The following is a 16,478-nucleotide window of genomic DNA, read 5'->3' on the forward strand; positions in this document are numbered from 1 at the left end:
CTTTGTAGTCCGTAATAGTTTTCAAGCCCTGCCACATCTGACGAGCGTCAGAGCCGGTGTAGTAGGATTCAATCTTAATCCTGTGTTGACGTTTTGCTTGTTGGATTTTTCATCTGAGGGCATAGCGGGATTTCTTATAAGCGTCTGGATTAGTCTCCCGCTCCTTGAAAGCGGCAGCTCTAGCCTTTAGCTCGATGCGGATGTTGCCTGAAATCCATGGCTTCTGGTTGGGATATGTACGTACAGTCACTGTGGGGACGACGTGTCATCGATGCACTTATTGATGAAGCCGATGACTGTGGTGGTGTATTCCTCAATTCCATTGGATGAATCCCGGAACATATTTCAGTCTGTGCTAGCAAAAGTCTTATTGAATGAGTCACTGGTAACTTCCTGCTTTAGTTTTTGCTTGTAAGCAGGAATAGAATTATGGTCAGATTTGCCAAATGGAGGGCGGGGAGAGCTTTGTCTGCATCTCTGTGTGTGGAGTAAAGGTGGTCTAGGATTTTTTTTCCCCCTGGTTGTACATGTGACATGCTGGTATAAATTTTGTAAAACTGATTTAAATTTGCCTGCATTAAAGTCCCTGGCCACTAAGAGCACCGCTTCTGGGTGAGCATTTTCTTCTTTGCTTATGGCCTTATAGAGTTGGTTGAGAGCTTCGCTTTGTGGTGGTAAATAGACAGCTACGAATAATACAGATGAGAACTCTCTTGGTAGATGGTGTGGTCGACCGCTTATCTTAAGGTACTCTACCTCAGGTGAGCAATACCTCGAGGCTTCTTTAATATTAGACATCGCGCACCAGCTGTTATTGACAAAAAGACACACCCCCCACCCCTCGTCTTACCAGAGGTAGTGTCTCTGTTCTTCCGATACATGGAAAATCCCGCCAACTCTATATTGTCTGTTTCTTCGTTCAGCCACATCTCGGTGAAACATAAGATGTTACAGTTTTTAATGTCCCGTTGGTATGATAATCTCAATAGTAGGTCATACATTTTTTTCCAACGATTGCACGTTAGCAAGAAGACTGGAAGGCATTGGGAGTTTGCTCGCTTGCCTCCGGATTCTCAGAAGGATCCCCAATCTGCGTCCCCTTTTTCGGCATCTTTTCTTCACGCAAAAGGCGTGGATCTGGGCCTGTTCCAGTGAAAGCAGGATATCCTTCTCGTCGGAGTCGTTAAAGGAAAAAGTTTCTTCCAGTCCGCGGTGAGTAATCGCTTTTCTGATGTCCAGAAGTTATTTTCGGTCATAATGTTGCTGCTACTGTCTCTTATGTACACAATAAGTAAAACAAATAACTTACAAAAAGTTAAAAATAATTTTTATAATTGCACAATTGGATGGGAGAATGTAAAACGTCAGCCATGTTCTTCGGCACTATCAACAGCAACGTATGGCGTGTGTTAGGAGAGAGTCATGTGAATAGAGGAATTGCAGATAGTGCTGATGACTGGTCCGTCCAAATCACGCATGAACAAGTGAATCTATATTCGGAGAGCCAGTTTCTGCCCTGCCCTTGACTTTGGTGCTGGGCATGTTATGTCCTTAGCCTCTTCGTCGCAAAACTCCCTGATCTTCTCTAAAATATACGTTTGTCTAGCTGTGTCCAGTCCAGGTGTTGCTTGTACAGACAGACCATCTATGGGAGGAAGGATGTCAGTGTTGCCCAGCAGCTAAAACTTGGTCCCGACTGAGTCCAAACGCTCCTTGTGACAAAAACACCAGGCTCCAGAGCATCAACGCTGTAAAACAGGAAATAACAAAAAAAATTGAGAAGACATTACAACCTTGCACAACATCAATTCACCTCCCAAGTTTAGATAAGAATAACCTCATACAATTCAATGAAAATTATATTCACCTGAAGTGCTGGTACTGCTTGATCTGTGGCAGCGGCCTGAAATACAGAGTCAGGTGTTGTTGCCAGCCATAGCTTTCCACCAGCACCATCCTTCAGTCCAACCAGCTGTGGGATGTTGACCCCTGTCACAGTGCTGTTCTTCACAACACCAGCAATCTCAGTGTTCACTCTGGTCTTTCTGAAGTGCTGCTTGATGAGGCCGAAGCACCAGTCAGGGGCAAAGTTGGTGCGGTCTGTGATCAGCAAGTGACGGTCCAGACTGTGGTGGAGCCTCTGGAAAATACAGAAATAATGTGAGATCAATAAAAGTAGTCCCAATCATGTTGGAGGTCAATAAATAATCAAAACGTGTTGTTTATGCTTTACATACCAAGTGTTGTCATCGATTCCTTGTAGAGACGCCACACCGCTGTTTTTGTCGCATGGGATGGCAGCAGCTTTCCACAAGTGTTTGTGCCCTGGTAATACTATTGCATTGTCCTCTGCGTAGTTGTTGATGAAGTTCACAACTCGCTGCAAGTCCTCATGCTTCAGGTGTAACCTGTGCTTGCTTGGGCCAGCTCTCTTTTTGATGGGAGTCATTAGACCGTTCTCCTTGTATGACTGGTGGAGGTCAGGTGAATTTTACTGATACAAATATTTTAGCATTATTATACAATAGATAGCCGTAATCACCGTCAGACACACCTGGCTAACTTGATGGGTCATGTAATCATTTGGCGAAGCGGAGTTTTTTGCTTAGATATGCTAGCTAAACAACCATAATCCCAATCCATAGAGTACTAGCAATACAAACCGATTGTCATAGCTAGCTAAAGTTAACCAAATAGGTTCAATGTTAGCGAGCTAACATTAGGTTATAACTAGCAATGCGAAATGGCATTCTGAGATACACACACACACAGATCATACACAATGTTAGCTAGCAAACCAGCCATCTAACGTCAGCTAGCTAGCTAACAGTAAGCTTTAACTTGCAATGAAAACAACTTTCTGACAAAATTAGAAACGTATAATATCTGAAACTGTACCTAGACTCTTACCCGTATATATGGATGAATGCTTCATGGCAGACTGCAACCACTTTCATTAAATAAGATGTCCTGTGTCATTTCCGTTTTTGTTTGTATAGCTTTCTTGGCCTGTTGTGTCAAGTCACTCTGGTTCACACTGACCATGTGCAATGCCATAACAATCATCATATCTTTCTCCCTCTCTGTCACGGATGCAATGGTTGCCCTTAGTTTGAAGATGTAATCCGGAGACAGGTGTTTTATACAACAGCCTTCTGTGTTCTCTTTTCGACTCCCTCTGCATTTGCAATCAAACGTCAGAATTATATTAATCTCCTTATCATACTCTGCTTCTACCAGACATTCCACGGATTTCAAAACTTGGTCAACTTCTTCCGCGACAACAACTCTGTTTGATGTTTCTTCCACATCACTGTCATCAGAAGACTCCTACAATGTCTTCAATTAAATATTTTTTTACCTAAATCAGGGATTTCCTCATTGTCTGATTCGTTTTCAGAGTAAGACAGAAGATGCTACACCTCGGACCAATCTGAAACTCATCTCTCGGCATGTCCAGCCCACTCATTATCCCAGCCAATCATGGCTAGCGGGAAGGTTCCTGTCTTGTTATGTGGCTAAACCAACTAGGCTCGTAATTTAACAAATGTATTCGTATTTACAGATAGCATACAAGTTCGTTAATAAGGCACATGAAAGGTAAAATGTTCCAGAAGGCATTTCTGCCAAAACATAACGTTCAAATGGCTCTCCTGTGAAGTCGTGTCTTGCGACATGGGCCTAGTTTTCTGAAACGGGTCACATTTGACTTCCAGGCGTGTTTGTGTGTGTTGAGGTTCTTCTTCATTATGAATCAGCGTGATTGTTGTGATGTTTCACTCTCCACAGTCCTACCACTCCCTCACCCACACATGTGCGCACACACAGCCATGGGGACACGTGCACACACGTAAAGCACACATACGCACCCAACAACACTTGCTGTGCTGGCAAGAAGGCAGTGTGAAGAACATGATTTATCATTGGAAAAACTGTGAGAATGATAGTGCTCTAAATTAGTTAAACATTTGCAATATTCACCTTTCTTCAAAGCTGATGAAATACCAGAGTTAATGATTTAGCCTGTGTTGGTTTAGTCTGCGTATTATAGTTTTGCCAATAACAGTAACTACTTATGTTAGAGGTTTTCTTTTTTCACTCTTGCTCTTGTTTCGACAATTGTTAGTGTATTCCAAATGACTTATTCCACAGTTGAATTCTTCAAACATTCTCTGCCCAGGACCCACAAATTCCCTCCCTTTCTGCCAGCTCAGCAACTGCAAAGACCCACACCTCTGCATGTCCTCCCTTTGCTTCCCTCAGTGACATTTCTGGCAGCAAAACATGCTGTCACATGCTGGGACTGAATTAATCCGCGCTACACTGAGTTAGCCTCTCTTTCTCTGCGGTATCAGTTATTCCCTCCGGCTAAATGAGCGGTCTCATGGAGGTTGGATGTGGAGCTGGTGTTGGATGTGGAGCTGGTGTTGGGGCTGGAGGCTGGTGTTGGATGTGGAGCTGGTGTTGGGGCTGGAGGCTGGTGTTGGTGCTGGATCTGTAGGCTGGTGATACATCACCTCAGTCGGTCTCCATTTAATCATATTCCGCCTGCTGTCCTGTTATTTGGAATGCTATCTGGTTATTTAGACCTTTTCATTGCCTTGTCCTGTGATGTTAGACTGACAGTTGTAGCCTATTACAGGACTTTTATACGAGTCCAATCGCTGGACCCCATTGAGTTATTTTTTTAGGTTTAACCTCATCCCTTTAATTCAAATAGCCTGTTCAGTCGGTCAGCTCAGTTAGCTTCTATCAATGATCTGACTATGCCCTCTTTGAAACACTCATCTTAAACTGTCATGCCATTGAGTCAATGGGTGAAACTTCCTTCCCTAACATCAATCACATGAATAGTTAACAGCAGGTATGATTAGTCTCAGCCTCAGGCATTAATGATATAGAGATATAGAGTGGGTTTTCAGGCTCAGTGACCTGCACACTGACCAGTGGTTACACAACTCCTACACTGCATCAACATTAGATATTCACATTGACACAGTATAGCCATGACAGGCCGTGAGCAGCCTCGGAGGGAAATATATTTCCATCCCTGATACCAGTAAACCATGGAGTTGGACCTTCTCAGATAGGCTTAGTGCATACTTGGAAATACATTGGCATTGTAGATGACTGATAATGGTGTTTTTATGTGGTTATGATGAATTGAAGTGCATCCAGTGATACAGTCTCATACTCTTTATCTCGTTAGAGTTATATAGTTAAGGCTGCATTTGTCATATTAATGTTCAATATGTTGACTAATGAAAAGGTTGGGATGAAGTTAGATATGGAATGCTAATAAGTTCCTTTATACATGGCAGGATACTTATTGTGATTGTTTTGATAAATGTGTATTGCACTGTTGAAGAGAGCTTGTGTAGGCATTTCACTGTACCGTTTACCCCCTGTCCTGTAAATGTGACCAATAAACTTTTATTTGATTCGATGAGAAGGGGGAGTGTTGTTAGGCTCAGCATGACGCATGAGATTGATACTGTGGACTATAGAGAACTTTCTTATGCTTCACGTTCTGTTTAACACGCTCCCTGTAGCCATTTCTAAATGTCATTCAAGTTGGTTAAAAAGGGCAAGGCTGGCGTCCTCAATTTCTGTTTTTCCTTCCTTCTCAGGTAAATCTTTCTTCCTTCCTGCAATGTTTTTGGGGAAAAAAACATGGCAGGAAGATCAGCCATATTATTTTGAGGACATCCAGAAACAAGAATTCTCCCAACACGTAGGATTTAAAATGCCATTAATACTAGGGGTTGTGTTGTGGATTTGTGGCCTTGATTTCAGACAGATCGAGATGAGATGTCTCGTGTTGTAGGCTGTTGTGATTATATCATTATGTATAATATTATATTCATAGCCTGTCCCCTGAAACATGGTGTATGTGAAACTATCATGCTTGCTTTTGCTCCTGCTTTGTTTTCATGGGATGTGAACATGTTAGCTGTAATCTCTTTTTGGAAAGTCCCACAGGAAATCATTGTCAGAGTGCCATCAAACCAACCTTGTCCAGTTTAAATATGAAAGCTTTGACCCATTTTGTTTAATTTTCTCTCTGTAGCTTAATTATATGTTTATGTCTCTGCAGAGAAAGATGCCTTCTCCCTCTTCAGCTGGCACTTGGGTCCAAGAACAGGAAGCTGGCCCAGACTGCCCTCACAGGAATGCAGGTACAGTCCAGCAGCCATGCATGCAGTAACAATGACCTGTACAAAACAGCAGATGTGGTTGAACCAGGAAAAGGTCATTGCTTTGACTAGCCATGCATTTGTGAATGTACATTACATTCTATACTGAACAAAAATATAGATGCAACAATTTCAAAGATTTTACTGAGTTACAGTTCATATAATCAGTCAATTGAAATAAATTCATTAGGCCATGATCTATGGATTTCAAATGACAGGGAATACAGATATGCATCTGTTGGTCACAGATACCTTTAAAAGAAAATGTCCTCAAAATAGGCCTCATGATCACGTCACAGTATCTCTGTGCATTTAAATTGCCATCAATAAAATGAAATTGTGTTCGTTGCCCATACTTATGCCTGCCCATACCCTTGCCCCATGGTGGCAGTGGGGTTATGTTCACAACATTGACATCAGTAAACCGCTCGCCCGCACAACGCCATACGGTTGTGAGGCCAGTCGGGCATACTGCCAAATTCTCTAAAACAACGTTGGAGGCAGCTTTTGGTAGAGAAATTAACATTCAGTTCTCTGGAAACAGCTCGGTTGGACATTCCTGCAGTCAGCATGCCTTTTGTACGCTCTCTCAAAACTTGAGACATCTGTGGCGTTGTGTGACAGAACTGCACATTTTTAATTGTCCCCAGCACAAAGTGCACCTGTGTAATGATCATGCTGTTTAATCAGCTTTTTGATATGCCACACCTGTCAGGTGGATGGATTATCTTGGCAAAGGAGAAATGCTCACTAACAGGTATGTAAAGAAATGTGTGCACAAAATTTGAGAGAAATTAGCTTTTTGTGCGTATGGAACATTTCTGGGATCTTTTATTTCAGCTCATGAAACATGTGACCAACATGTTGCGTTTATATTTTTGTTCAGTGTAAGAGGAAATGTAGGTTAATTACAAGCATTACTGCTGCAGACGCAACCCATTACCCTTCAGTGAGTCTTGATGTGAATTATTCTTTGTTGGCCTGGATTCTGATGTTCTACTTAGTATTATAATTTTTGGACTGTGTATTGAATTGTCCCACTCTCCCTGTGTCTGTCGCTCTCTTTCCTCCATTTTGTACTGTTCTCCATCCCACTCCTCCTGGTTTGACTGTAGAAGATGCTGTCAGAGGACAGGTTTGTGAGCGTGGAGACGGAGGCTATGGAGAGGCAGCTGTTGAGTCAGATGCTGGACGCAGTGAGGGTGACCCCCATGCTCCACGAGGACCTGCAGGTCGAGGTCATGAAGGTCCGTCCTTTCTGTACATAGGGATTATTAAAGCAGTCACTGTTATAGTAATTGACCCAGTCTAAACATTGATTAAAGAAGTATACTTTATAATCCAATGAAGAGTTTGACTGTTTTACCTCTGATGCCGATGTGTGAAGACTGCTGTTGTAGTGTATTGCACTAAGGGTCCCTACTCCCCAGGTAGTGAAATAAATCTGGGACCAGCCCCTGGCTTGTTGCCAGTCAGTTGTACTCATCCACATGGACGGGGCTGTAGTGGACCGGGTCAAGATCTCAAGTTCCTCGGTGTCCGAATCACTAAGGAATTAACATGGTCGACACGCACTAACACAGTCGTGAAGAGGGCACAACAATGCCTCTTCCCCCTTGGCATGGACCCTCCAATCCTCAAAATGTTCTACAGCTGCGTCTTGACTGGCTGCATCACCACTTGGTACGGCAACTGCAAGGCATCTGTCCACAAGGCGCTACAGAGGGTGGTGAGTACGGCCCAGTACACCACTGGGGTCGAACTCCCTGCCATCCAGGACCTCTATACCAGGCGGTGTCAGAGGAAGGCCCTAAAAATTGTCAGACTCCAGCTACCCAAGTCATAGACTGTTCTCTCCAAATAGCTACCCGGACTATCTGCATTGACCCTTTTTGCACAAACTATTTTTGGCTCAATGCACCCACACTGGACTCTACCCACACACTCACACACACACACAATTACCACACATACATTCACGCGCATCACATACGCTGCTGCTACTGTTTATTATCTATCCTGTTGCCTAGTCACTTTACCCCTACCTATATGTACATAGCTACCTCAATGACCTCGTACCCCTGCACATCGACTCACTACTAGCAGCCTGTTCAAATAAAGGTTACATAAAATAAAACATATATAGCCAAGCTATCATTGACTAGGTACTGGTACCCCACATGTATATAGCAAGGCTATCATTGACTCAGTACTGGTACCCCACATGTATATAGCAAAGCTATCATTGACTCAGTACTGGTACCCCACATGTATATAGCAAAGCTATCATTGACTCAGTACTGGTACCCCACATGTATATAGCCAGGCTATCATTGACTCAGTACTGGTACCCCACATGTATATAGCAAAGCTATCATTGACTCAGTACTGGTACCCCACATGTATATAGCCAGGCTATCATTGACTCAGTACTGGTACCCCACATGTATATAGCCAGGCTATCATTGACTCAGTACTGGTACCCCACATGTATATAGCCAGGCTATCATTGACTCAGTACTGGTACCCCACATGTATATAGCCAGGCTATCATTGACTCAGTACTGGTACCCCACATGTATATAGCCAGGCTATCATTGACTCAGTACTGGTACCCCACATGTATATAGCAAAGCTATCATTGACTCAGTACTGGTACCCCACATGTATATAGCAAAGCTGTCATTGCTCACTGTGTATTTATTCCTCTTTCCTTTAAAAAAAAAGGTGTTGGTTGTGTGTGTGTGTGTATATACTGTTGAAGTCAAAAGTTTACATACACTTAGGTTGGAGTCATTAAAACTTGTTTTTCAACCACTCCACAAATTTCTTGTTTACTAACTACAGTTTTGGCAAGTTGGTTAGGACATCTACTTTGTGCATGACACAAGTCATTTTTCCAACAGTTGTTTACAGACAGATTATTTCACTGTATCACAATTCCAGTGGGTCAGAAGTTTACATACACTAAAGTTGACTGTGCCTTTAAACAGCTTTGAAAATTCCAGAAAAGGATGTCATGGCTTTAGAAGCTTCTGATAAGCTAATTGACATCATTTGAGTCAATTGGAGGTGTACCTGTGGATATATTTCAAGGCCTACCTTCAAACTCAGTGCCTCTTTGCTTGACATCATGGGAAAATCAAAAGAAATCAGCCAAGACCTCAGAAAAAAAAAGTCTGGTTCATCCTTGGGAGCAATTTCCAAACACCTGAAGGTACCACGTTCATTTTTACAAACAATAGTACGCAAGTATAAACGCCATGGGACCAGACAGCCGTCATACCGCTCAGGAAGGAGACGCATTATGTCTCCTAGAGATGAACGCACTTTGGTGCGAAAAGTGCAACTCAATCCCAGAACAACAGCAAAGGACCTTGTGAAGATGCTGGAGGAAACAGGTACAAAAATTATCCATATCCACAGTAAAACGAGTCCTATATCAACATAACCTGAACGCCGCTCAGCAAGGAAGAAGCCACTGCTCCAAAACATTTCTCCAAAGATCATACTTTTTGGAGAAATGTCCTCTGGTCTGATGAAACAAGAACTGAGGAAATGTAGGTTATATTGTTGGCCATAATGACCATCGTTATGTTAGGAGGAAAAAGGGGGATGCTTGCAAGCCGAAGAACACCATCCCAACCGTGAAGCACGGGGGGTGGCAGCATCATGTGGGGGTGCTTTGCTGCAGGAGGGACTGGTGCACTTCATAAAATAGATGGCATCATGAGGAAAATTATGTGGATATATTGAAGCAACATCTCAAGACATCAGTCAGGAAGTTAAAGCTTGGTTGCAAATGGGTCTTCCAAATGGACAATGACCCCAAGCATACTTCAAAGGTTGTGGCAAAATGGCTTAAGGACAACAAAGTCAAGGTATTGGCGTGGCCATCACAAAGCCCTGATCTTAATCCTATAGACAATTTGTAGGCAGAACTGAAAAAGCATGTGAGAGCAAGGAGGCCTACAAACCTGACTCAGTTACACCAGCTGTCAGGAGGAATGGGCCAAAATTCACCCAACTTATTGTGGGAAGCTTGTGAAAGGCTACCCAAAATGTTTGACCCAAGTTAAACAATTTAAAGGCAATGCTACCAAATACTAATTGAGTGTATGTAAACTTCTGACCCACTGGGAATGTGATGAAATAAATACATCGTTCTCTCTACTATTATTCTGACATTTCACATTCTTAAAATAAAGTAGTATTCCTAACTGACGTAAGACAGGGGATTTGTACTAGGATTATATATCAGGAATTGTGAAAAACAACTATGTATATAGTATTCTGCATTGTTGGGAATGGCAGGTATGTAAGCATTTCACTGTTAGTCTACACCTGTTATTTACATGTGACAATTAAGATTTGAATTGATACAGTACATGCTGTCTCAGTTTGCCACAAATCACTGCATCGTACAGTACTGGGCATACCTTAGAATGGGGCATCCTGTAAACCATGCCACACAGCTAGACTTAACTGGACTTCAACAGGTTCAGTTGGGGGCTGTTTTGAACTGATGTAAATCATGTAGTTGTAGAAAATCTGAAGTTGGACAAAATGCGAGAACTGTGAAAGGTCGTCCTTGCCATGTACATGCCAATTCACAGTACTGTGTATATTTGTGGCAGATTGCTTTTGTGGCTTTCATGAGCATGCCATCTTTTGTACATGGTACTTTTTTAAACTGCAGATTGTCTTCCAGCCTACTTTACTAGTAGCTGTAAGTGGCTGTACCTTGCATGTATCTAGTCTCCAAGGAGTTATTACTGTAAGATCAATGGGGTGTCATTCTTCTTCTGTTCCATACTACCCTGAGACCCTGTTGCTCCTTCACCCTCCGAGGCACTGGGCACATATATGACAAAATGAAAATAGCACTGTTGTCAAAGGACAGTAAATATACTTCTAGCTCCATTTATTTCCAACTCAAAGTGCTTTGCTGAGTGTTTGAAGTTATGTGGTCTGTTTTGACAGCAGTCACACAAAGCATTGGGTTTGTTTAATGCAGATGGTTTCTGTTCCCTGGCTGATTGCCTGGCAGGACATCTGTATGGTACCTGTAATGGGTGTTTTACAAGCCTTTGACTCCTTGGCCTACAGGTCCTTCTCTGTATCACGTACTCCTCCACCTTTGAGATCAACAGAGACTCCATCCTGAGGATAGCTGAGGTAAGCCTGACGGAGGTATCCTGATATGACAGGGAGCCCGGGGGAAGACGGGGAGCCCGGGGGAAGACACGCATGCCAGAGAGGCCAGGCAGGCTGCCTGCCCCCTGACACTCCAGGCAGGCTCAGTCAAATGCTCACAGTAATTTGAAAAAAACTACATGGGGTTCTCGTTACATTAATCAATATGAAAGTACAGCTCTCCATATATCCTGCTCACAGGGTGTCTGTAGGTCCTTGGTGTGTCTCTCTGGACATGGGTTCCTGTGTTTCTTAGCTGTGCTCCTGGTTATCCATTAACAGCCCATAAAAATGTGTAATGTTGTGTTTAAGTGGATCTGGTTCCACTAGGCAGGTCCATCTGCTGTGTGCAGGCAGGAAACGTCCAGCACCCCATAACTCTGCTGTTGGACAGAGAGGGATAAATAACTGGACTTAATGCACCCCTGGACCTAATGTATGCTCCATCAATCTGACACCGGGAACAGAAGGTGTAAAAACATGTTTTGGGGTTTTAATTTGAATGGAGATTACCCTCTTTATCCCTGCATGTTAACATCCATATAACTTATACCTCTTTTCTAACATATTACAATGTCAACATTTTTACATGTAAAAATGATATTGTGGTTATTATGATTTAATTCCAGTGATAAAACGTGTATGGCAGAAATTCATGAATGTTGTTCAGTGGATGGATGCTATTTCCTATCCTGCTGCTGTGTCACAGAGATGGTCCATGCACCTCTCTTCCTCATCCCTGGTACAGAGAGCCCTTCAGCCAGTGACCCAGAGTGTCAGTACAGACTGACTGAAAGTCCCTAACTAGTTCCTCCCTGTAACATTTCAAAACCGGCTCAAACAAGGGGCTCTTTCCTCCTTTAATCTCGTTGGTCTGGTCACCATGGAAACTCCTCATTCAAGGTCACTGACATGACGTCATGTCTGAAGTGGTCTTTCCACTACGTCAGCACCAGGCAGGGGGAGAGATGGAGAATTGGGTCTTTATTATCAGATCTACTGGTCTGGGATCAGGTTACAGTATTTGTCATTCACAGTACTAACAGGTGCATGTCTGTGGGATCATCACTTTCCCACTCCTAGAGATGTGATGTTGACTATGACTGTACTTCATGATGCAGTACCCCAAAGAGAACCCTTTCTATTTTGAGAACTACAGAGTTGATATTTGGAAGCTCATTTGAGCAACTGAAGTTGACTTCTGATCTTTGTCCCTGGAGCCCTGCTGAACTGCTTTGGTTCTCCTTTAATTTATACAGTCTTGGGTCTGGGTGGTCATCTCATAATCGGACCAACCAAGCTATTCAAATCTGCTTTTCGTCGTAGCTGATTCATATCATGAATCACTGCTCCGGATGGATTATAAATGGACGAGCGTGACTCTTGGTTAACAGAACACTAACGTTAATAATAGCAGTTGCCTTACACATTTTAATCTGCATGTTAATTACCAGAGCGACTGGGAGACTTATTTTAGATTGGATCCAGCAGATATGGTGTGAACGATGAGATCGAACAGAGTGGAGAAGTCTTCTATCTCACCTGCCTGATAACCTCTCTGAATGGTGACTTTCATCATACCGGTACTATAGGAGAGGGTTAAGAGAATGTTCCAGTCATGCTTCTTTGGCTGGCCTTTGTGTGCATCATCCTCCGTAGAACCCAGAGACAAGCTTTCAGAGCCTGTCATAATTCAATTAGCCACTGGGATATCATCTAGATTGCTACGCTGATTTATATAGAGTGGGAGGTAATGAAAAGGTTAAGATGACGGTAAAGCAATTATGTCTTACTGACTCTTCAGGGCTTGGCATCTTATTTATGCTTCAATTAAGATTTTTGGTTGATGTATCACACATTTGCTGTTTTAAAGAGGACATTTTCATTCACTCCCGATGTCAGACTTTCTTCTGTCCAGCCAGCTTTGCCTTGAAAGAGGCTTTACCTTTGTGTATAGTCATTGGGTGTTACAGTAAACCCCTGCTCTGTTGCAACGGTGTGTGTGTGTGTGTGTGTGTTTATCCTGTCCTGCTGTCCTCCAGGTGTGTATCGAGACATACAGGTCCAGCTGTCACCAGCGCAGCATCAACACGGCCGTGAGGGCCACCCTCAGCCAGGTCCTGGGGGACCTTGCCCTGCAGCTCCGACACAGACAGGTCAGCTACCCCAGGCACCTTTTGACCTCTCACATTACCACCACTCAGAACAGATCAACAGCAAATCATATGCGATCTTGTAATCATACTGTGTTGAATACATTTTGGCTGACTAGTGCAGCTGTGATTACAATAATCACTAACAAGATCACAATCTTTGAATATGCAGGGGAATGCATTGAATGCATAATCATATATGAAGCGACGTGCAGTGTCTGAAAATCTATAATGTGTGTCCTGCAGGGAGTGGATGGCGAGGATGCACCAGTGCCCACTCACCAGCTCAGAGGTACTTTATAGCCCTGTTATATAGGAATAGCCTTCACCGCTCTTCGCATGCCAGGGGGAATATACCTCCGCAGGGATTATAATTTCCCTTTTATGAGGCAATGAGCACAGGGTGTTAGACATCACAAATATTTTACTGCAAGGCTGGGTGATTCACACCTCCCAGAGTCCAATTCCAACAGTGGGAGAGGAGAGACCAGTAGTAGGGAATGATGCAGTGTAACGGCCGTTGTTAAAGGTAGACCAAGGCGCAGCGTGTTGGGTGCTCATATTTGTATTTATTATACTGACACACTATAAACAAAACAAGAAAACGACAGCCAGCAGTTCTGTCAGGTTAACATGAACTAAACAGAAAATAACCACCCACAAAACACAATGAGAAAACCCCTACATAAATATGGTCTCTAATCAGAGGCAATGAGATTCAGCTGCCTCCAATTAGAGACCAACCCCAAACAATTCCAACATAGAAACAGAAAAACTAGATATTTAAACATAGAAATAGAATAACATAGATCAGCCCAAAAACACACAAAACAAACACCCCGTGCCACGCCCTGAACAAACTGTAATAACAAAATGACCTGACCCCTTACTGGTCAGGACGTGACATGCAGTGTGTCTGCTGGCTTAACTGTTCCTTCAGACCTGAGTCAAATACATTTTGCCAAACATTTGAGCTGCATTTGATTTAGTTTGGGCTGGACAATGGAACCAAAGGAATAGTCCCAAAAGTTGAAACTCCAAGCTTGAAATCGCACACAGGTAGGTTAGGTATGTTATCAGTTGCATTTGTTCTACTGAGTGAGATGTCTCGGTAATGGTTGTTGGCCTGTATGTTTTTAGATGTGTCTCCCACGACACAGTCCCTGTGTGAGGACGTCGTGACTGTGCTAACCGTCTTCTGTGAGAAGCTGGAGGGGGTTGACCAGTAAGAATGATTCTTTATTCAGAGTTAACAGCCCTGCACTGTTAGTTTGTTTCTCTCTCATCTGAAGAACTCATTATTTCTCCCACCTTGTCTTACACCAATATTATATAGAGGTTGGCTTTTATTAAGGTGAGACACTGAGGCTGTGTCTCAAACACCACCCCATTCCATACATAGTACACTGCTTTTGATAGGGAATAGGGTGCCATTTGGGATGGCCTGAGACACTGACTAATGGTCTGTTTGTTTGTACAGTGAGAACCAGCTGCTCCAGCTGCTCTACCTAGAATGCATCCTGTCCATGCTCAGCAACTGTCCTCCCACCATGCACATGAACAGAGGCTTCACAGACCTGATCTGGTAAGGCCTGCCCATGGCTGACATACAGAATACACAGTCACAATTCCCTGTCCGATCACCTGCCTCCCTATTCCGTATGTTCGCAGTTTAAACATTAGATAACCACCATACATTATTGGTAACACTTTACTTAAGGTGTACCTACATATGGTCTTCATAACACATTCATAAGCAGTACTTGAGCACTTCAGAAAATAAGTACCCTTCAAGTGTTAGCTATATTATCTGTCTACATAAAACATGTGACATGTCTTGTCCTCTTCCCCAAGGAAGCAGCTGTGCCCGTCATTGGTGGTGATCATGGGAAACCCTGTGAATGACAAGACCATCACCTCGGGCCAAGGAGGTGGGTGTCCGGTACTGGACCCCTCTCTGGGCGGGGTGTCTAACCAGGGCTGGGGATCTGGCTGCTCCTCCACCACCCCCACCATGATCGGCCCGGTGTTGCGGACCATATGCTACGTGGCGGCTGAGCTGGTGCGCCTGGTGAACTGTGTGGAGTCCATGAAGCCTGTTCTGCAGTCGCTGTACCACCGCATCCTGCTCTACCCTCCCCCACAGCACCGCGTGGAGGCCATCAAGATCATGAAGGAGGTGGTCATAGCCCCAGAATCCTTACGGTTCACCAGTCACCTTAAATCCCTTAGCGTCCCACCTGCCCGAGAGAGGTTATCGTCCCACCCACGGTTCACACTATTCAAACAGCCAGTGAAAAATCAGAGCGCCAAATTCAAAACCACAAAATGTCATAATTCAAAGTTCTCAAACATAGGACTATTTTACACATTTTATAGATACACTTCTCCCGAATCGAACCACGTTGTCCGATTTCAAAAAGGCTTTACAGTGAAAGCAAAACATTAGATTATGTTAGGAGAGTACATAGACACAAATAACCACACAGCCATTTTCCAAACTAGATGCATCACAAATACCCCAAACGCAGTTATATGAAGCACTAACCTTTGACGATCTTCATCAGATGACACTCCTAGGACATCATGTTACACAATACATGCATTTTTTGTTCGATCAAGTTCATATTTATATCCATAAACCCCATTTTACATTGGTGCGTGACGTTCAGAAAATATTTTGCCTCCAATACTGCCGGTGAATCAGCACAATAATTTACAAAAATACTCGTCATAAACGTTGATAAAATATTAAACTGTCATTCAAAGAATTATAGATGAACATCTCCTTTATGCAAACGCTGTGACAGATTTCAAAAAAGCTTCAAGAGAAAAGCACACTTTGCAATAATCTGAGTACTGCGCTCAGAAAAATACACTAGGCAATACAGATACCCGCCATTTTGGAGTCATCTAAAATATTAAATAGCAT

The 16,478-nt window shown here is 43.2% G+C and overlaps 1 protein-coding gene across 1 annotated transcript in view; it reads left to right on the forward strand.

The window, feature by feature from the left end:
* Window positions 1-5,457: 5,457 nt before the first annotated feature.
* Window positions 5,458-16,478, forward strand: part of LOC106610838 (brefeldin A-inhibited guanine nucleotide-exchange protein 3-like) — a 33,982-nt gene continuing 22,961 nt past the window's right edge. Inside the window, 9 exon segments of the mRNA XM_045697619.1 lie at window positions 5,458-5,630; window positions 6,098-6,179; window positions 7,313-7,459; window positions 11,307-11,375; window positions 13,436-13,549; window positions 13,793-13,838; window positions 14,687-14,771; window positions 15,027-15,131; window positions 15,401-15,725. Coding sequence (XP_045553575.1) covers window positions 5,563-5,630; window positions 6,098-6,179; window positions 7,313-7,459; window positions 11,307-11,375; window positions 13,436-13,549; window positions 13,793-13,838; window positions 14,687-14,771; window positions 15,027-15,131; window positions 15,401-15,725 — 1,041 coding nt within the window. The 5' untranslated portion in view covers window positions 5,458-5,562.

Source organism: Salmo salar, chromosome ssa01, assembly GCF_905237065.1.
Source record: "Salmo salar chromosome ssa01, Ssal_v3.1, whole genome shotgun sequence".
Taxonomy (NCBI): domain Eukaryota; kingdom Metazoa; phylum Chordata; class Actinopteri; order Salmoniformes; family Salmonidae; genus Salmo; species Salmo salar.